This window comes from Pseudochaenichthys georgianus, chromosome 1 (genome assembly GCF_902827115.2).
Source record: "Pseudochaenichthys georgianus chromosome 1, fPseGeo1.2, whole genome shotgun sequence".
Taxonomy (NCBI): Eukaryota; Metazoa; Chordata; class Actinopteri; order Perciformes; family Channichthyidae; genus Pseudochaenichthys; species Pseudochaenichthys georgianus.
The window spans coordinates 29,870,181-29,892,418 of NC_047503.1; the positions used below are offsets into that span (position 1 = coordinate 29,870,181).

The window sequence follows — 22,238 nt, forward strand, 5'->3', positions numbered from 1 at the left end:
AAATAAAACTCCATGATGAATGATAATGGTAACGATCCATTTAGAAGCTTTTACTAAAGCAGCTTGTGGTAGGATTGTTTTCACATCTGCTTTTTTCGAGGTCAAGGATACACTTTGAAGGTAACCTTAAGGTAAGTTATCCACCACATGGAACACATGTCATATAAAAAATAATAATCACATCTTTATTTAGATTCACTGGCTCAGTAACATGTAAGATCAAACAAACATCATATCCTGTAAAATTGTACATTTAACTACTGAACATGAAATAGGAAGTGGGGAAATAGCCCTTCCTGTCCTGCTGTGTTACTCCAGCTGACGCTACATTGATAAACTCGAAAAAGTATAAACAGACAGAGAGAAAGAGAGAGATGGAGAGGGAGCGAAAGAAAACACCAAATGTCCTAATGGTAGGGATGGATCGGGGTTGTGAATGTGGAGAGCGAGGTCCATAAAGGGGATCTGGAGGCCGTCTCTGTAGGTGAGTCCACACTGGCCCATTCCTGCACACAAAACACAAACACACAAGCTGTTAAAGATTTCAGCAGTTGTTTATTGCGGTACCGTTTATACCCCGGTTTGTACTTTCAAACAAGTTGAAACAACACTACACATTATTTTGTTTATTTCATAACCTATTATCACTTTATTGCCCTCAATTGAATCGAATTACCTTCTTCTGTAGCAAACCTCCACAAATCCAGTTATACACTTCTTATCCATCTTTCTTAACTGAACATTAGTTTAAAAAGTTCTGACACTCAAAGTGCAGTCAAATCTGTGAAGGGAGAGGGTCTAGAAAACAATATATAACTGATAAAAAGATAATAAAAAAATAGCTGTGATCTTGATGAAATGACTGCTTTTTAAGTAAAAGGTAAGACGAAGCCATTTATCAGTGCTTAGACTGACAAAACCGATATTTAATATTCAGATCCTGCAATGGATGCTTAATGACAGCAGGTTAGTGTTTCCATCAGCTGGTAATGACAGCGTTTTTTCCTGATGGCTGTTTAGTAACACAGAAAGAAAGATAGAGCCTAGTTAGAGCTCTTAGTCTAATGACAGTCCTTCATCAAACTAATTAATACATGTGATTACAACTAATGAGAAGGAGACATTAATGAGGAATGTGTGTGGGTTGACAGTATGCTTGATGATTGGCAGTGTGTGGGTGTGCGAATATGTGTGTTTCTGTGTGTTTGTTTACAGCGAAGGGATCAGTGAAGTTTACAATTGTTTGGGAAAGTGAATCTACAGGAGAAACAAACTGTAGACACTGCATAAATACTAGAAATACCTAAAGAAAGAGGGGTACTGACGTCAGAAAACTGCACATGATCTGCCTCATTTTTGTGTCCAAATGAATACTATTGCTATTGTAAAGCTAAGAATGCTTTATAAATACAGTACGTCTCACATTCTATCATGGAGTTGTTGTTTTCTTTTTACTTTACTTTTTTAATCATAGAAAAGACTAAAACCATCAATGAATTAGTCAAGTACTGTATATCCAAACACTGTCCTGCTGCTGTACATACTCAGTATACACAACATGTGTATTAATCCACTGCGAGTTAAAAAAAAAAAGGAGAAAAAAAAGTACTATTTACTTCTATTTGAGTACTGTTCGCCACAAATGTCCTTGTCCAGATGTTTGAGATTCTGTAATAAGAACATTTGGGGCTACTGAAAGGTGGACTAACAGTGTGTTTTGGGCCTTTAATGTCTTTTGCTGGCCTATGATTAAAGCGTAATCTTTAACTCAATGCATTGTTACCGAAAGTACAAAGGTAAAGTAAACTGTTGCTTAATCGTAGTTGATAAATCACACAATAATTTGTATTATCAACTGTAGATAAAGGTATTATAAAGAATTACCTGAGTGATACTTGTACGCCTGAGTGTAAGGTCTGTAAAGCAAAAGAAAAAATACAAGCACAATGTCAAGCAGTGGTTTGTATTGTGTATCTTTACTTTCATGAAATCAACATCAGAACCTAAATAAAATGGCTTAAAATGCAAGAAACTGAATGGCCAGACATTAACCAAGTTAGAAATATGATCATAAACTCACCCACAACATGGTCCTTTGCATGAACTTGAGTCCAGAAGTGTGCTTCCTCTCTGAAACAGTTCAACACAGCAACATTTCATACCACAAAACCAATCGTGTAACATAATAATGCATTTTATATACCGGTCCGTGTTTATGAAAATAAATGTGATTCGAGCTGTGTAGAGGCAACCCTATAATGTGAAATGGGTTTTTACATTGTGTAACAGGAATTAATAAAGTGAAACTACTTTTGTTTGCTGAGCATTATACATTATTAACTATAACACAAGTTCAAGCTAATTCTGGGAACTTTTGATCGTGGGTGTTTTATTGATAGTTTTGTTTAAACTTAAGTTTAACCTTAAGTTGCAAACCTGAGGACAATATTTTAAGTTACAGTTGTGACAAACTGAGTGATCATATACTGGTCTTTAAGACAAATGTAAATTACAATACCTTCTCTTCTTTTCCTCAGCTGCTGCATTGACTTTAAAAAAAGAAGAAGAAAAGGCAATATTAATTCTCACGAGGAAGACATCTTGACCGTGTGTATGCATCATGTGAGGAAGCAGAAATGTATGTGTGACATACTTTGCCTGCGTGCCACTACAACCACGAGTATCACTGAGCAGAGGAACAACACCACAGCGGAGAAAGACCCCAGTACAAGAGGCCAGTCCACAGCGGAAAAATCTGGACACAGCACACCGGCATTATTGTGAGTTATGGAGTAGAATGATAAGTCTAAATCCCTTTTTGTGTCATATGTCCCACTAGATAGGATTATGTATGAATATAAGCATGTTGTAGGGTTGGTAGGTCTACCTGTTGATGATGGAGGAGGAATTCCTAAATGATTGGATAAAGAAAACAAGAAGTCTTAAACTCTTTTAAAACCTCAACATTAACTTTTGGTCAATTAAAACGACACACATAGAGTATAACAGCACATCTGTACCTCTGGTTACAGCTAAAGGGAGGCTGCGTGGAGAGTTGCTCCATTTCCCCGCCAGGAGGACATTGTACTGGCACTGGTAGAAAGCCACCGGAGTTTCCTGGACCGGCACTGGGAAGGTGGCCTGATGGTGGATCAAGGTGACTTTGTGAGTGTCAACAAGAAATTCATTATCAGCCACGTAGAGGGAGAACGCAGCACCGGGGTACGCAGCAGAGCCTGTGCAGAGCAAATGCCACACAGCCGTCTGCTGCTCGAGGACGAGGGTGGGAACAGGCAACGCATCTGAAACCAGACCAAATCAGGAGAAACATTAGTGAAAGCTCCTGCCTTGTATATTGTGTACGATCAAGATTCAAGGCTTTTATTGTCATTGTACATAGCTACAGTGTAGTTATGTCAACTAAAAGCTTAGGTTAACAGATACAATTAGGTTAACAGATACAATAGTGCAAGTAAATACAAATAAAATAGAATAGAAATAGTGCAAGAATAGTCTATATACAAGTATATAGTATCAGCTGCTTTATAGAGAAATAGTGAAAGAAGGATGTCAATGTGGTAACAATAACAGGGATTTACCTCCTATGTTGGATATCCTCACCTGTAATAGAGATTAGAACTGTGTTGCTGACAGTAGAATTAACCAATCCCCTTCTTGAATTGACCTGGTAAAGGCAGGTGTACTCCCCCTCCTCTCCACCCGTCACCGGCCCCACAGTGAAGACTCCTGGCTGGGGGTCATGGTTTGATACCAGACTGGCTTGAGGCTGGAGGATTACAGATGTGGCCCCCGGTTGCTTAGCGGCCCTCAGCAGAAGGAAGGTCATGGGTCGGTTGCCAAGATTAGACCGGGACTGAGACTGAGGCGGGACAGGGACAGAGCAGCTGAAGGACAGAGTGTCCCCACGCTTCACCTGACTAGTGGAGGGATTCACTGACAACACTGGAGAGGGCATGGACCGAGGGGAGGCTGTATCTGGAAGAATACAGAAAGAGAATAAATAAGTCCTATGTGTTTGTTGCCTCATTACTTTTAAATATGTTGCACAAAATTCATTTAAACATATGGCAACGCTAACATCCTTGGTTTGCCGCAGTTGCTAGCCAAACTTCCCTTTGTCACCATCAACTGTTGAAGCCACACATTGTGTTTGATGTCTGTGTGTGTATGTGTGGGTGGGTGTGTGGTTTCTATATGAAGTGCAGGATGTAACTACCACTACACACACCCACAGAGCTGAGGACAATAAGAGACCACAGAGAGCACCTGCATGCAGCACTCTGTTCTCGAGGTTGTAGAGCAGCGGATGGGAGTGTTTATTATTTTATACCACATGTACAATCACTACTGGGTGCAAACTGTGAAAGATTGACTCATCAAACTCTGTTGCTCCACATCACACCACATCCACTTCCTACCTTGTCCTTTATAGTAAGATAAGATAAGATAAGTGTATTGTAACTGTAACTGTAAAGTGCAATCAAATGTAATTTGGAGCAAGCCTGTTGATGTTGAGGCACAAACATATCTAGTGTTATAAATGTATAAACACAGAATAAAATAATAAAGTGTCCAGTGCTGCAAGCAGACTGCCAGTAGTACTACCAGTGTATATGAATATACAGTGTGAGTTTCCATATCAGGTAAAAAGCTAAAAAGCCTTTAATCAGATGTCTTTTTTAAAAGCACTGCCCATATTTTTTCAGAATTACCTGATAACATAGCCATCTGATAAATGTCTCTTTAACTTTTTATCAATCAATGTTTCCTTTAAGATAGTGCCTTCATTACATTTGTTTGAACTTTTCAAGCTCAAGATCTCTTGACCTTTTTCTATTTTAAAAGAGAGAACATGTTTGGACTGAGTGTCCAAACACATTCTTAATTGATCAAAGGCAAGAATATTAAGATATGCATTAAAAAACAAACATAAACACACCTCTTGTCTTCTCCAGATGTAAATAGGGACTGAAGGCACTGAAACAACCCTGTTCTATGTAGATACAGCAGAAGAGTTGCACTGTATTATTTTCCTTCACAGTGAAATGAACCTCCTCAGCACCAGACTCCAGCACCTGAGAGTCCACCTTAATATAAGAAGAGACACACAGGACAATTAAACCAAAGGAGCCAAGTGGTAGCATAAGACACACCAGAAAACATCTGTAAAAGAAATTACCTCTGTTTCGTTTCGGTACAACATAAACTTAACCCCTCTCTGACCATCTGGGGCCCGGCAGACCAGAACCACCGAGCCCTTTGACCTTGAATAGATGTCCAGAGTAGGTGACGTAAGAGTAGGAGAGGAAGTGGAAGCTGAAAGTCTTCCTAGGTGTAACATAAAGCAAGAATCAGTTGGATTTCACAAATTCCTTTTAAGGTGGAACAACAGTGAAGCAGGCATGAAAAACACTGCTTCTATGATTGCTACATGTGGTCAAGCTCAATCTGTACCGGTTATTGCAATTGATGAAAAATAGAACATAAAACATAGACATAAAAGGAGACATAGCTGTAATTTCTATATGTGGTACATTTACAACAGACCAAATTGTTTGTGTGAATCATTACATATTGAACGGCAGGTTACAATAGTTTACTTCTTCTTGCACCATTACAACAGTTAATAGATATTTCTAGTGTAAATCAACTTTTTTAGTTGTTAGAAAAAAACAAATAAATAACTTTGAGAAACACCTTTAGCATGATCCTTACCCCAAAGTTGTAGAAAAGTGAAAAGCAGAGTGTATATCCAAAATGATTGTCCAACACTAACAGCCTGCATCTTTGACACACGAAGAAGACTGAACAGAATAAGAAAGCACCTAGAAGTATGGGCTGCTCCCTCTCTCCTCTCTGTTTTCTAAATACGTATCACATCCTCTTGAAGACAGAATGATTGGGGGAAGTTGAAACAGTAAACACACTTCCTTTTTCGGAGTCAACTGGTGGTGTGCATGATGAGAATAAATAGCAGGCCTGTGTCTCAGTACCACACATGTGCAAATATTTCTGTGTCAGCACCAGGTCAGCACACTTGTGAGGACGAAGTAAATACAAAATGTCCCAAGATGCCATCAGGATGTGAAAAGTGTGCTTGATTATCAGTGGTTTCAAGGTGTCAAGGCTTTTATTGTCATGTGTGCATAGCTACAGTGTAGTTATGACAATTACAATCTTAGGTCTCCTCCAACAGCGCAACACAATAAAACATTTAAAATAGTACAAGTATAACACAAAATAGAATATAATAGAAACAGAATATAATAGAAACAGTGCAGAATAGTCTATTGTATGTAACTAAGTACTTTTCCCCTAGCACTGAAGTACAATTTTAAGTACCATACTTAAGTTTGTTTTGTTATACTTCTACTCCTACGATTAAGTAAATATTGTACTTTTAACAACACTAAATTTGTTTGACAAAATTAGTAGTTAGTTAACAAATTCTCATTATTAATACACAACCCAATCTCACGGCATTTCGTGTTCACCAACACGATTTTTAATCTATTGATTCGTGTTCACCAACACGATTTGCCCCTTTTTTTCGTGTTGCACAGGACGATTTTAAAAGCAATGTATTTCTACTGGTAATGTGTTTCGTGCCTGCAGCACGTCTTTTTCTCCGGTCGGGTCGTGGAAGACCGGAAGCTGTGTGGTTCATAAAAACATGTTCTTACTCAATATCAAGCCACAATTATTGCTTTTATTTTAAATCGTATAATTTCGGACTTTTGTTGCCGTCTGTGAGGAAAATAAATGGGGCTCAGAGCCTCAGGATACTGAAATCTGTATTTTTAAATATTTTTTCCTTCTAATTTGTTATTCTTTTCAAAATAACACACTGTTATTTACTCACCAATAACACACAATTATCCTTGCTTTTATTTATTGGTTTAATTCCATAATCTCTGGCTTTTTTGGTGTCCGTCAGGAACTGAATTTCAAATAAAAATAACCGGAAACAGGCGTAGGCCTATAAGGGACATTTCGAGCATCATTGCGATTGTCAACATTTCTGAGTTTAGGATGGCCGAAGACACTACACTAGTACACTACCCATAATCCCCAGCTATCGTTTAGGACTACAGTCCCCGTAAGGTTACGCAGAGCGTCAAACAGCTGTGTGAAATGGAACGAAACCACGCCAGTCTATCCAAAACTGGAATCGAACACCCCCCCAGAACTACACATGCTGGCTATTGTGTTTCGCAAAATGTTCTATGGGACGTCTCTACTGAACGTTTTCGTTTTTCCCACAATTAGAAGTTGCCAGTATTAAACACATTGGTGTTATCAAATGTAAAACATATAATTAATAAATGGGTGAAAATCGCTTGTGTCCATAATGCGCAGCATTAATATATAGCATTAATATATACCCACATGACAGCTCATTGCTACTTTGTAATTCTACTCCACTACAATTCAGAGGTTAACCTGGTATTTTTACTCCACTGCATTTATTTGAGTTACTTAGGACTTAGAACTTAGTTAGACTTAGTTAGAACTTAGTTAGAACTTAGTTAGAACTTAGGAGCTGATTTTTAAACTATCCGACTGCAGCCACAGAGACAAGCAAGACCTGCGCAGTTGCGATCAACGTCTTGCTAGTGCGTTGCATGGTGGTTAGTCATTTTGTCCGACTTGGGCTGCAGTCGGATAGTTTAAAAATCAGCTCCTAAATTCTAACCCTATCGTCTATTCCTTGACCTCTGAGTGAAACGTCACGGGGTTAAGGGATAGTGAATAGGAGAATTCAAAAGGACTTAGGAGAAGAGACTGCGGTACTTTAGAGAATCCGAATGCACTTTCACTATCCGACGTGTTTATGATGCGCCAGCGGACGTCATTGTGTGCGTCTGCTGCTGTGGGGAAACTATGGAAACCACAGTTTTCTATACAGCGGACTACAACATGGATGTTTAATAAGAACGACGGACTCATCGAGAGACTCTGCACCGTGCTCTGATGCTGCTGCTTTGCTTTATGAACGTGGACAACAGAGAAAGATATTCTTCATGACCAAAGTTGGAATTGAAATAAAAAAGGAAAGTGAAACTTATGCTCATCACCCTCTCCCTCCGGTCCACATTAATACAAATGATCTCAATACGTATGATTGTATGAACTAAAGATCTTAAAATCAATACAGATGTATTTATTATAAACGTTAGTCCTTAACATCTATCACTGTGTATATCACCATTCAAACATCTTTTAAAAGTTGAACAAACCCCACACAGCTCAGTGAAATGTTGACTTTATTTGATAATTTCAGTAAAAACTAACGTTCATATTTCTCTTTTTGATTATAATACTGATGAACGTTCAAAACAAAGCACTTTGGCAACTTACCACCTATGTTTTAAAATGCTTAATAAGCACCGTAACTTTCATGATATAATTTCTCGGGCTGAAGTCGAATAGTCCATTTAGCTTAGGAACCTTCCTAAAGGAGTGAAATGACCCGGAAGTCCCTCAGTGGCAGCCATGATAAGTGCCGTTCGAATTCTCTAGAATGATGAGAATGATAGGAAAGGAGGTTTCAAACTTCCTTTATAACCTCCTTTAGCTTAGGAACCACTGGACCTCCCTAACCGACAGGAGAGGAGAAAATTCTGCCCCACAATGCCTTGCAGCCGCAGCATTTGCCGTCACTCAACAGTCGGCCGTTCACGGAAACAACCGATTATGACGGAGAAATGATATCATGAAAGTTACGGTGCTTATTAAGCTTTTTAAAACATAGGTGGTAAGTTACAAAGTGCTTTGTTTTGAACGTTCATCAGTATTATAATAAAGAGAGAAATATGAACGTTAGTTTTCACTGAAATGATCAAATAAAGTCAACATTTCAGTCTTTACTGAGCTGTGTGGGGTTTGTTCAACTTTTAAAAGATGTTTGAATGGTGATATACACAGTGATGGATGTTAAGGACTAACGTTTATAATAAATACATCTGTATTGATTTTAAGATCTTTAGTTCATACAATCATACGTATTGGGATCATTTGTATTAATGTGGACCGGAGGGAGAGGGTGACGAGCATAAGTTTCACTTTCCTTTTTTATTTCAATTCCAACTTTGGTCATGAAGAATATGTTTCTCTGTTGTCCACGTTCATAAAGCAAAGCAGCAGCATCAGAGCACGGTGCAGAGTCTCTAGATGAGTTCACAGTAGTCCCTCGTTCTTATTGAACATCCATGTTGTAGTCCGCTGTATAGAAAGCACATTCAGGACGTCCGCTGGCGCATCATAAACACGTCGGATAGTGAAAGTGCATTCGGATTCTCTAAAGTACCGCAGTCTCTTCTCCTAAGTCCTTTTGAATTCTCCTATCCACTATCCCTTAACCCCGTGACGTTTCACTCAGAGGTCAAGGAATAGACGATAGGGTTAGAACTTAGGAGCTGATTTTTAAACTATCCGACTGCAGCCTTGGTCATAATCGGTTGTTTCCGTGAACGGCCGACTGTTGAGTGACGGCAAATGCTGCGGCTGCAAGGCATTGTGGGGCAGCATTAGGCTTGTTTGAGACACATTGCGGCTCGCCTCGAAAGTAGACGAGAGTAGCCGATCGCAGCCGGGGGAGGTGTCAAAAAGCTCGCCTGAAGTCGGACAGCTCCGAGTCGGCTTCTTCTTCTTCATCTTCTTCTTCGCATTCTGCTTCTTCTTCTCTCGGTTTTTTGGCGGATTGCAAACAACTTTAAGGTGCATACCGCCACCTCCGGAGTCGGCTTGACTCGGTTTGCATTTATAAAGAATGCACACATGTGTTTAATCGTTAATGTCAGATATGTACTAAGTAAATACATTTGTTCCTGCTCAAGATTAGATTCAACTTTATTGTTATTGCACAGATTACAGGTACTGAGACAACGAAATGCAGTTTAGCTTCTAACCAGGTGCAACAAGCAGTAAAGTGAAAAGTAATGTACACAATCTACAGAATAAAATATAGAATGAATTGAATGATGAATAAACAGTGAGGGGTATGAATACACTAGATATCAGCCTGTGAGCAGTATGAACAGTGTGTATGAATATGCTAAGATATATAAAGTATGAAAACGGTAAGCAGTATAGTATAAAATATATAGATATTAATTTCATGATGATAAACATTGTGGAACAATGATGAAAAATGGGAATGGATGTGGCGACGTAAAACTGACACAAAACAACAACACACTTTTGCCAGCCAATTGGAGAGTTTCATCAGCAGCACGTGGTAAAAACCACCAATAAGCGCTTTGCTTGAGATACCAGCGAGCCGTTTCCCATCAAGCATTTCGCTTCCGCAGCTCGTGGAGAGCAAGTGCGCCAACTCGCCTCGCCTCGCTCTCAAGGCTGCGGGCGTCTTTGTCCCGCGAGATTTCAAAGTCTCATGTGGGCGAGCCTCCAGAGCAAGTCGGACAAAATGACTAACCATCATGCAACGCACGAGCAAGACGTTGATCGCAACTGCGCAGGTCTGCGCAGGTCTTGCTTGTCTCAAACAAGCCTAGTTGCTCTCCACGAGCTGCGGAAGCGAAATGCTTGATGGGAAACGGCTCGCTGGTATCTCGAGCTGAGCGCTCATTGGTGGTTTTTACCACGTGCTGCTGATGAAACTCTCCAATTGGCTGGCAAAAGTTTGTTGTTGTTTTGTGTCAGTTTTACGTCGCCACATCCATTCCCATTTTTCATCATTGTTCCACAATGTTTATCATTGTCACTACCCGATCCGTCCCCCTGCCCGATCGGTACTGCGCATGTGCGAGATGGTCCGGAAGTCCGGACGGCAACCCAAGATGGACACTTGACACAGTGGCTTTTAGCAAAGCTCAAAAAGAAAAACCGAGAGAGGTGAGTTATTGTTATTACAACGTGACTTCACTATTATTTAACAACTCTTTTTACGGGGTTCTTTTATTTAGGGTTAAGTACATTGTCAGAATAAGTGAGAAATGAATTTAACTTCTGTTAGACAGCCATATGCCATACATTTTTGCATACATTCACAGTAAATATGTATTCAGTATGATAGCTGTCTAACAGAAGTTAAATCCATTTCTCACTTATTCTGACAATGTACTTAACCCCAAATAAAAGAACCCAATAAAAAGAGTTGTTAAATAATAGTGAATTAAGTCACGTTGTAATAACAATAACTCATCTTTCTCGAGTTTTCTTTTTGAGCTTTGCTAAAAGACACTGTGTCAAGTGTCCATCTTGTGTTGCCGTCCGGAGTTGTCCAATATGGCGGACCATCTCGCACATGCGCAGTACCGATCGGGCAGGGGGACGGATCGGGTAGTGACAATCATCATGAAATGATGATATATTTTATACTATACTGCTTACCGTTTTCATACTTTATATATCTTAGCATATTCATACACACTGTTCATACTGCTCACAGGCTGATATCTAGTGTATTCATACCCCACTGTTTATTCATCATTCAATTCATTCTATATGTTATTCTGTAGATTGTGTACATTACTTTCCACTTCACTGCTTGTTGAACCTGGTTAGAAGCTAAACTGCATTTCGTTGTCTCAGTACCTGTAATATGTGCAATAACAATAAAGTTTCTCTTTAAGTTAAACCAAATCATTAAAATAAAATCTATTGTAATGTAATGATTTGGTTTAACCTTATTTATTGAATACATCATTTAAAATGGCAAGATTAAATCAAATTACATTCTCCATACAATACATGTGGGATTTCTATTGCATCCACTTCATCTACAACGAAAAACGCCAACGCAGTCAAGCCGACTCCCAGTCCGAGCTGTCCGACTTAAGACGAGCTTTTTGACACCTCCCCCGGCTGCGATCGGCTACTCTCGTGAGTAGTGAACACGAATCAATAGATTAAAAATCGTGTTGGTGAACACGAAATGCCGTGAGACTGGGTTGTAATACAACGTATAACTCAACTAATCCACATCCCTTAATGAAGGCGTTTATAGACTGGCCTTTTGTTTTCAGGCCTTGTTAAGTGACCTGAAAACAAGTTTATTAGAGTCAACACAAAAGCTTGTTTTCTGTTGTGCAAAAAGGAACACACTTAAAAGTGTGGGAAATATTTTAAGCAGCCACATCTCCAGATGATAGAAGAAAAGAGAAACTGGATAATAGGGAACAAGAATTAGGTCACTGATAGATGGAACATGTTGTTTATAAACTGTATCAACAACTGCAAATTGGAATCTGTGAGAAAGCAGAAGTAGATTTGTTTGTGTGAGAGAGGGATTGAAACTCAAACATAAAGGACAATTATCATTATAAATCTAATTCATCTAAAGATAATAGGGGACAAACATTAGGGTCAAGATTTAAATCACATTAGATAGGATCCATGTGAATTACTGAACATTTGTTTTGGCTACAAGTGTTCTTTTTTTGAGGAAGTAGATGAGTAAGGTTTTCATTACTGAATTGTTGAGAATTGTCTTTAAACAAAATTCCCCATTTTAACTGGAATTCTTTTTTTTTACTCATGAAAGCTAATACGGAGCTAGACAGGAGACAGTATTCAGCTTCAACACTGAAAATACCACCCTCCTTTTTGGGTGTGTTATATTTCAGCATCAATATTCCTACTATGCAGGACAATGGTTTTTTCTCCCCAGACAGTAGCACAGCATCTCCTCATGAATCAGTGATTGTACATCTGCTCCTTGAATGTGATTCAGAAGCTGTTTCTTCCCACTAACTTATTCGTTCACTTTCCATCAGGGATGTGGATGTTGTCTCTGATAATGTGTTAAAATTGTAATATATTGAGACTGGCTTTTTCAATGGTGCCATTTTGAGGTTGAAACTTGTGGTTTTACAATACATGGATTTACAACTATTGGCTGCATCCCACTAAATGTGATACATGCATTGATAGGGATTTATGTACTTGTATTGTTATGTGAAACACTATTCTATCCTATCCTACCCTGCTATTGTATGCTTCCGGTTTGGGACTTGTGTCTATCAGCATCACTACTCCTCCCGCGCGCAGCAGCAGCATCCAATAACTTTGTGTCACGCGCACAGAAGACCTGCTAGTTTCCTAACAACATGGTGTTTTTGTGTTGGGTTAAAACACCCGAAAAGAAGATTAAAAAAGCACCAAAGAAATGGGAGAAGACATAATTCCTCAGTCGGAGAGTTTGCTGACATTTGTGAGGAAACTCAAAGAGGTGTTCGACGTTTGTGACGAGGACTCAGACGGGTTTATCCTCCCTGAACACTTTGTGCAGCTTGGTTCCCAGTTTGGACAAGCAGAACAGGTGAGCACGTGGACCCTCAGTAATTGTTATTTTTGCTTCGTCTTTTTTTCCTATAGGCTACACTGTGCCATTAGAAGCATACAGTGCTTTAGGCAACCGAGTAATGCTAGCATTTTCCACACGCCCTCATTATTTTCTGGAACGTGTTATGCTGTATCTTTCCTCCTAAAAATATATCACTTCATCGCTATGTGATGAAGAAGCAAACATGGAGTTTTTGACACATGAGAAGCTAATTGGGAAGAGCCTTGCTTCACCTGCAGGGTACACACTAATGCAGAGAAGTTTCCTCATTACAGATTTCCAGGTTGGAAACATGTTTTTGTTACTTGCAATGCGGTAGAAACAGTGGGGGAAAGTATGATAGTCCAGTAAAACAGTATGACGCATTTAAATCTCCTTTAACTGAGAGTTGTGTGTGGAATAATAAGATCGTTGTAAAGTTTTACTGAAGCAGGAAAGTTAGAATGTTTACTGGGCCTACTGCCAGACCGAAAAATGCTATTCACTTTTAGTATTTGTTTAACTCATTTAAATGGCAAGTGCAGAACATTAGAGACATTATATCTGAAGTGATGTAAATAATCGAATAAGACTAAACTCGATTCAACTAGTTTACTTTAACTGTGTAATATCCTGCTTGGTTAAATAATTATTTAAAACCGATATTTAGGGGATCCATATTGATACTAGTGGTTTGTATTTTGTGTAAAATAAAACCAAAAAGCTATTTGCTGATATCACAATCAAATGTTTTATACTTCAACATACCAACTCCAGTACCAGTCAAGCTATGTAGGAATATTTCCCCAACAATGTGCTTAAACCTAGACTGTTCATGGCTAATGTACCATGACTCTCACACAATATGTGCTGAGACAGCGGAACAAAATCTATGGTTTTGAAAAAATATATATTTATTTGCCACCTCAATATTGCCTCTTTCAAGTATTTTATAGAGAATGACCAGGACAACAGTTCCTGAAAAAGAGAAGAACTCTTTCTCAGTAACCACTGCTGAGAATTTTCGTTTCTGAGAGCAAGTTGCTATATCATATTCCCGATAAATGACCTCAGCAATGTGTCCGTCTGTTCCTGATAATACTTGTAACTGAGTCATTGTAAAGATTAGAAAACAAAAACAACAGTGTGTATCCGTTACCATTGAGTAATCTATGTTTTTTTAATGCACAGCACTGTCTCATCTGATTAAATATTCTTTTTGAGGGTTAGTTCATTATGAGAGACGTGTCTATAACAAATAGGAGAACACTGTGTAATCTTCTTTCCCTTATCTTGTGATGCAGCAGGGTTATTATTGGTAATATTTGAGATGTTATTCCTCAGTGCGTGTGTCACAGTGGACATCCCCTTGTGTCTCAGTGCATGGCAGGGTAATAGAACAGTGTTTGATTGGCTCCCCAGTGTTGTGCTCATCAGCAGGAACACTGTGGAGCCACTGATTGGCTCCCTGGAGACACTTTCATCTGGGAAATGAGTTCGCAACATGAAGTCAACGCAATTTATAAACTCAAGGACCTACAAGTCAGTAGAGTACAGAATAGACTACATACATCAACACACTATATGTTCTACAATTATGTTAGGATTGTATTGGACTGCAGCTATTGATTACTTACATTTTTCATTCATAATCTACCAATTTTCTAGATTAATTGATTCATCTTTGGGTCTTCAAAATGTCTCGTTCTATCATTCCTAAAGATATCCAGTTTAATATGATACTAAGCAGAGAAAAGAAGGAAATATTCTGATTTGAGACGCTGAAAAACCTTTTTCATTTTTGCACGAGACATTTATTTAATTTCTTTTCTCTTGCTCGGTTGGGTTTGTAATTCTTCATCGGAGGCATACAGTAAAGCAGCCTCCTGCATGTGTTGCTCTCTCATGTCATTGTCCTATATCAGCAAATCCCACAGTAGGTGGCTCTCCCAGTCGTGCAGTCACATGCAAACGTGCACGGCGACAGTTTCCTCCTCTGCCCTCTTTTCTCTCACCTTCACTTTGTCCTTAACAACTGAAGACAAGTAAGACACCATTATAGGTACACACATCCAACATTAAGATTGATATACATCCTCCTGTGAACTCCAGTTTAAAAAGCTATACTTTTTTTTACAAGCTAGAGATATTAATTTAATGCAAGTTACAGTTTTGAACACCACAAATAGCTTGTCAGCTGCACTGTTACCCAGTTGCCAGGCAATGGTTTTGAGGGTGTGAGATGAGCTGAATAAATGTAAACCTTTTAATAAATACAAAATGTGGATTTATGAGACACATTTTTCGATGTGTAGTTTCACACAATTCTCTTATGACGACTGTTGTCTCTACCTCTCAAAGTTTAGGCATGACCTAATCCAACCTTAGTTTGTGTTTTGAACCCTGAGAAACGTTGTAGCAGTTTCCGTCTCAGTGACCAACCTTTGCTAAAATTAGTGCTGTTAAATGTAAAGTGTCTGTGGGCAGCTTGCAAAGAGAATAATGCATTATTGAGCCGTGGTGCAGAGCGCTGAGGGGAAGCAGCGCTCTGCAGTGAAGGAGGTGTGGGGGGATCATGTATTTGGCCATGCTTTGACCAATGTTTCTAATATAGATGTGTGATATTGCACATGAGGGGTGTTGGATTGCTTTAGTTATCCATCCCAATGCCTTTGACCCGGTTCAGATGAACATTTATTTACATATTATGGATTTTGTTTCATCCATCTGCTGCTTTTTCAGCAAGTCTTTTTTTCTTCTATTGGTCTATATAAAGTATACAGCTACTGGCCAAATGATAATGTAAATGATTGTATATTTGCGTTGTTCCCAGACAAATATTTTCAATGACCTTCGGTTAATCTTGCAATTTCATGTAGTGTCATAATTATTTGTGTGACCAAACTGACTTGCATGAGGAGTAACAGGTTGGTTTAAAAAAATCAATAATGCCCCCCATGATGTCACCGACACTTGGTACATTCCACTTTGCCACTTCCTGTAGTTAAGCTTTCTGCTTCAGGTGCAGCATCTTTTGTTACAGCCTCCAAGAGGTCCCTCCAGCAGCAGCAACAAGTAACAGCACTAAAGGAAACAATGTTAGAATGACTTAAGGTAACTAATCTAAAGACATACATCTCTGTAGAAAAGTCAGCTAAATGTGTGCTCTTGAAATGAAAACTAAAATGAACTGCCAATACTAAATCAATTATGAGTAGGATGTATGGTTAACTATGGAACACTAAAGCATGTGCACGAGGGTTAGTGACACACAAGTTAACCGTGTAGCAGAGGTGCAGTCATCACATTCGGACAAAGCTCCACTTTAACTTTGAACATATTAAAGTGTATGGATAAGGGTTGACCCATGAGGCCCAACATGTCACCTCTGCTGTTAACAAACTTAACTAATCTAATCGAAGTGTCAAGATCATCAATAAAAGTGATGACTACTTTTAAAACATTTAGTTTGGCAAAACAAACGCACATATTGTGTCGTGAAATAAACAATGCACATTGCTGGGACTATGGCTGTTACATTTAGTTGTAGTTTGTTTTGAAATGATAAGGCAGTAAACTCTTATTTATTCATTTATTGTTGGTTCTACAAAGATGATTTTGAGAGGATTGGTACTGTACAGGCAGCATGAGATCATTTGATGGCTTCAAAGGATAGACTTAATATGATAATAAGGCAGCGCTGTTCATCTCTGTTGAGAGCCTTAGTGCAATGCTGGGAGGAAGGATGATTCATGTACTAATAAGTGGTGTGTACTTATCAGCCCCCTGTCTATCTCACAAATCAGGAAGTGGGCTGCACAGACTCACAAATACACACTCACACAGACGCACACAAGCAAATTCCTGTTTATGTGGTTGATGAGTGTATTGAGTATGTAAGTCGCTTTGGATAAAAGCGTCTAACAAGTGACATGTAATGCAATGTAATATTAGTAGGAGTTGAGATCATACTTTTTAATAACCTTGACACAATACGATTAGTTTCAGTACCGTTTTTTTTTTCACAGCCCACATATTGATTTGACGTAGCACAAAAGCAAATGTGTACCTTTTTTTAATATGTTTACTGTGTGTGAACAGAAATGTGTCTCCTGTGCTCTGATAGCTCTAATGTTGTCTCTGTCCCTCCAAAGGTGAAAAACTTGGCCAAATGTCTGGACCCCGACTCCCATGGGAGGATCAACTTCAAGGGCTTCTGCCGTGGTGTCCTTTCCATGAAAGGTTAGAAAAAGCTCCCGAGGGAATACACTTTGTATGAGGGAGAACTGATAGGTTGCACTTGTGTTGCTTTACAGAACACCCTGACACTCTGTAACTCAGTGTTCTGCTCCCTTCTACACTAGCTTTGAAAATCATTTAGCATCGGCTACATATCTATTTCTATGATGCAAAGTCCTACAATAATTAATCAAACTGTGCTTTAGGTATTCAAAATAGTCAGTAGAGATTTCTACGAGGATCTAAATTCTGTACCTAAAGATTTTTGTTTTAAATCTGTAAAATGACGATTTAAAGGTCAGGGACTTTTGTGCGTCACCAAAATCGTAACTTTTTTACAAACATTGTACTTCATGCGATTCTAAGATTGAATAGCCAATATTGCAATTTCGATTAAGTGTCTATAAATTCCACAGCCCTATCAGAAAGTGTTGTTACTTTTCTTTTGTAAATGTGATAAACCGTTACCATAACATGGCGTAACTGCCCTGGAGCATACTGACTGATGAAATCAATATTTCACTGTTTTTTTTATATATTTTATAACAACTGTTAAAAAACTCTAGGTTACTTTCTTCAGCAATAAATCAAGCTGGTAGCTTAGAGTCCAATGAGTGCTGCATACTAGGGCTGTGCAATTCATCCTATTTGAATCGCAATTACGATTTTGGCCTGCCACAATTACGAAAACAACATAATCGGAAAAAACGATTATTTAGCTTTGCTAGGTTGTGACGGTGCACTGCAACATATTTGATCTCATTTATTTGTATTTATCATATTTATATATGTTTAGTAGCTTGTGGAAGATGCGCTCCAAAATATTTGTTGATATTGTTTATTTGTATTTATTATTTTGATATTATTTATTTAAATGTAAATATAAATGTATCATTTATTCTTGTATTGGTTTTTCAAGTTGAATTATTCGTTTGTAAATATCTCCAGTAACGGCCTTTTATTGGATAAAGAAGCAAGTTTGCCAACTCATCCTATTTCCTGTAACCGTCATTAGTTCTTTGTATTCGGACTGAGAGTCTGTGTGAAACCAGGTCAGCTGACCGTGGACCCGGGCCAACCCGGCACAGGAAGGGGCCGAGACGCGTTACTGCCACTGAGCTAGAGAGGAACAAACGCTTTCCAGTTGTGCATTGTTGAGCTGTGTTGTTTTGACCTGGAATATTATACTCATTTAAAGGCAAGACAAGTTTATTTATATAGCACTTTTCAACACAAGGCAATTCAAAGTGCTTTACAAAAATGAAAGACATTAAGAAAATGGCATTTCAAATCAGTCATTACATTTAAAGGTGTAGTCACCGATTCTAGAGAAGACTGTTGATATGTGAACCCAACAAAACACTCATAATGTAGCTCATTAACTGCTGGGTGTGTAAATAAACAACTTGTTCTAACAGTGATGAAAAGGCCAATGTTGTGTTCTCCTGTTCCCTCTGCAAAATCACACGGCAAATGTTAGTTCTTGCCAATTTCAATCGGTTTATTGTGCCTTTTGCCGGATAAAGTATTGCATTTTCTACCTCATACCAACTCTGTTAACCCTCCCCTTGGTGCCACTTCACCTGTTTTCATGTTTCTCTCACTGGATAAGTGTTCATAAATAATAGATCTGGTTTTTAAATTAAACCACCACTCTCTCGTACAAGAGAGTTTAACACGTGTTTTAACACGGGAACACGTGTTTTAACACGGGAAGTGTGAGTGTTTCTGTCCTGATATTGACCTTTGGCATCAGAGAAGCTATTTCTCTAAACCACACAGGAGTCTGTGTGCAGAAGAATTTTATGTTGAAAATCAAACCAATGTGACAGTTTCCACAAAAGTGATGGATTTCAAGGTGAATAACACGGAAACATAGAATATTAAGTCACGTAACGCTACAAAGACATGCCAGTGCATTGGGGCCAACTCAAACACAACACATGCAGGTGTTTGTCTGAACAATATGTGTGAATAATATATATGAATACATTGTGTATTTAGAAGCATGCTCCGAGCAGCTTGGACAGGAAATGATTTCAGTGCAGAATCTCAAACCGACTGAGATGATTCATGCATGCTTTATTTTCTTTGCAGGCTATGTTGGGCTCCTTAAAAAGAAAAGTAGAGCACGGTTCATCACAGGACCGTATGAGACAGCTAAGAGTTGCTATTGGGTAAGTTTGAAAGTGCTTCTGTGTGGGTGTGTTTGCATGTATCCTCTGAAGTGTGAAATTACCCACAAAGACTGTCTGTCTTTTTACCTAACATGACATGTAACTGACGCTTTCATCCAAAGCAACTTACATACACTTCAATACAGTAGACATCCCTACAGGAGCAACGGACACATTGACATGTTGGCTGCAGGAAATGGGGGTCAAACCACCTACCCTCCAATTGATAGATCTTGCTGCACTGTATTCTGAATGAGTGCAGCTTGTACTTCACTATTCTGTCCACTGGGTGGCAGTGTTCGACTGGATATCTTGCACACTAGCTTTCTTGTATGTTAACGGTACACACATGATTATAAGCTTGGTACATTACTACACACTTTTGGATTTGTTCTCCAATTTGTACTATTCCGGCTTTAAGGACATCTTGTTAAATTATAAAATAGTTCAACATAAAGGTATATTGTCTAATGGGAAAATTTGACTTGAATGAAATACATTTAGCGATTAAGCTTTCAGGTTATTCAGATGGGACATTTTGACAGATGTAGTAATTTGGTTGTACTACCTCAGAGTATTACATGCACTTAGTTTGACACCAACTGACATCCTTGTATGCTGAGATAATTGTGTAATACAACAGAGTCTAACTAGATCCCTAGGTGTAAAACGTGACACATATTTCATACATTCCTGGAGTTCTATCTTGGGAAATATGATATTGTACAATTCAACTCCCTCAAGCAATGAGAACATGGGTACTTCGCAAGTCACAAAGTCAAATAAACGTCTGCTCTACTTCTTAGTTGAGAAATAACTGTTTCAGTATTCTTTGCAACAATTAGCCTTTATATTCTAGCATTAGATTGTTTATCTTTTAACTTGACATCACTGGTTTAAAGAAGAGTCTTTACCCTCTTACAGTGTAACATTTCATTATACCATGGAGAAGTGCTCTTCAAATATTCACAGAGGGTGAAATGCAATACGGCTGCTACCTACTCTTTGACGGGCAATACAAAGCACTTCTCTTTTCTGAAAATGCTGTCTCATTTGCACACTTCCCTTTGAAACCCTATAAAAGATTATCTGGAAGCAGTCGAATCATTTTATATTCCAGGAAGAGGTCCCACGCTTTTGATCAAGATTACTTTTCTGCATACAGTGAAAGGTACGTGTTGCACCTTAGGGTTAAGATGTCTATTGGAAATGTCTTAGCAGTGACTGGCAAGCAAGACCATTTTGCACTGAAGGAATACACTGGAGATAAGTGATGGTATTTTATAATGTCTAACTTGGAGAGAAGGATGGTAAATACAGATTAGCATTAAGATGGAGATGATGCTGTTGCTTGTGATTACAATTAAGCACATGAACATATTGTTTATCAGACCTTATCAAAAGGCTAGCAATAGATAATTAGGTTTTTTTTTTTACATGAAGCACACTTCAGCTAGACCTGACCTTGTTTTAGTGGTGTTAGAATCTGCTTACAGATATTGATTTGAGAGCAACTAGATCATCTGTATACATAATCGATCTTTTGTAACATGGCGTCTATTGCGTTGAGCAGTATATGTGGTTGTTTACAGGGAGTACATAACGTTTTCTGTTGTTGAAATATCGTCTTTTACATAAACAACCTACTCTTCATACCTTGTTTCTTATTGAATATTGAATTCAGTGAGCTCTGCACTGTTGAGAGAACCGCCTCTGCATTTAGACCCTGGAGCCAGTCGAAGTGTTGGTTCCCACTGAGTGTGATCTGCAGGTACTTCCTCTTTTCCTCTTGGTCTGTGCAGAGTTGATCTCATTGTCCTCTAGAAAGGAACTTCTTCTGAGGGATAGAGATAAGGTGAAAGTAATAACTGCTGTTTAACCTGCTCACTGATAGCAACCACTATATTAACATCTCTTCAGACTACTGAAAGCTTTTTCCTCTGTAGAGAAGACGTCTCTCTCTTTCTCTGCTGGATGAAGATATATTGCTAGATTTAGATTTATGATCCATAGAGGCCCAGATATCTGAGTGGCCCGCCGCGGTGTCCAGTTGTGGGAAAAGATTTTCGTGTGTGTGTGTGTGTGTGTGTGTGTGTGTGTGTGTGTGTGTGTGTGTGTGTGTGTGTGTGTGTGTGTGTGTGTGTGTGTGTGTGTGTGTGTGTGTGTGTGTGTGTGTGTGTGTGTGTGTGTGTGTGTGTGTGTGTGTGTGTGTGTGTGTGTGTGTGTGTGTGTGTGTGTGTGTGTGTGTGTGTGTGTGTGTGTGTGTGTGTGTGTGTGTGTGTGTGTGTGTGTGTGTGTGTGGTGTGTGTGTGTTGTGTGTGTGTGTGTGTGTGTGTGTGTGTGTGTGTGTGTGTGTGTGTGTGTGTGTGTGTGTGTGTGTGTGTGTGGACCAAGAGAAGAGAGGGAGGAAAGGTGAGAAGTGTCTCATTATTGCAAGAGCCGTTGTTGGAGAGGATTTATTAGCTTGCTTGGGTTCACACACACCACAGGGGAAAGACTACATGGCCAATGCA

General features: G+C 38.9%; 2 protein-coding genes across 4 annotated transcripts in view; one reads left to right on the forward strand and one right to left on the reverse strand.

The window, feature by feature from the left end:
* Positions 1-159: 159 nt before the first annotated feature.
* Positions 160-5,872, reverse strand: LOC117446467 (uncharacterized). 2 transcript variants are annotated; one of them, XM_034082646.2, is made up of 11 exons: positions 5,737-5,872; positions 5,201-5,349; positions 4,961-5,108; positions 3,622-3,996; positions 3,021-3,302; positions 2,888-2,911; positions 2,654-2,755; positions 2,519-2,549; positions 2,081-2,130; positions 1,885-1,916; positions 160-506 (listed from the first exon to the last, which is right to left on the reverse strand). In XM_034082646.2, exons 1-11 carry the CDS (start codon positions 5,804-5,806, stop codon positions 408-410), a joined length of 1,362 nt encoding a protein of 453 aa, XP_033938537.1. In that variant the 5' UTR covers positions 5,807-5,872; the 3' UTR covers positions 160-407. The 2 variants fall into 2 exon arrangements, with proteins under 2 accessions (XP_033938537.1, XP_033938546.1); XM_034082655.1 differs by having other exon boundaries at positions 5,201-5,345; positions 5,737-5,818.
* A 7,245-nt stretch (positions 5,873-13,117) lies between these two features.
* rab11fip4b (RAB11 family interacting protein 4 (class II) b) overlaps positions 13,118-22,238 on the forward strand; it is a 63,260-nt gene continuing 54,139 nt past the window's right edge. Inside the window, exons 1-3 of one of the 2 annotated variants that reach the window (XM_034082665.2) lie at positions 13,118-13,306; positions 17,464-17,551; positions 19,646-19,725. In XM_034082665.2, coding sequence (XP_033938556.1) covers positions 13,154-13,306; positions 17,464-17,551; positions 19,646-19,725 — 321 coding nt within the window. In that variant the 5' untranslated portion in view covers positions 13,118-13,153. Of the gene's footprint in view, positions 13,307-17,463; positions 17,552-19,645; positions 19,726-20,814; positions 20,897-22,238 lie in introns of those variants that run through there. The other variant, XM_034082691.2, reaches the window with a different exon arrangement.

What these genes read in the sequence shown, in the direction of transcription:
- LOC117446467 (XM_034082646.2), bottom strand. Translation starts at nt 5,806, where the DNA reads ATGCAGGCTGTTAGTGTTGGACAATCATTTTGGATATACACTCTGCTT. An exon ending in CCCTTTAGCTGTAACCAGAG is followed by an intron (nt 2,912 to 3,020) that starts GTACAGATGTGC and finishes CCAATCATTTAG; the next exon opens with GAATTCCTCCTCCATCATCA. An exon ending in TGTAGTGGCACGCAGGCAAA is followed by an intron (nt 2,550 to 2,653) that starts GTATGTCACACA and finishes CTTTTTTTAAAG; the next exon opens with TCAATGCAGCAGCTGAGGAA.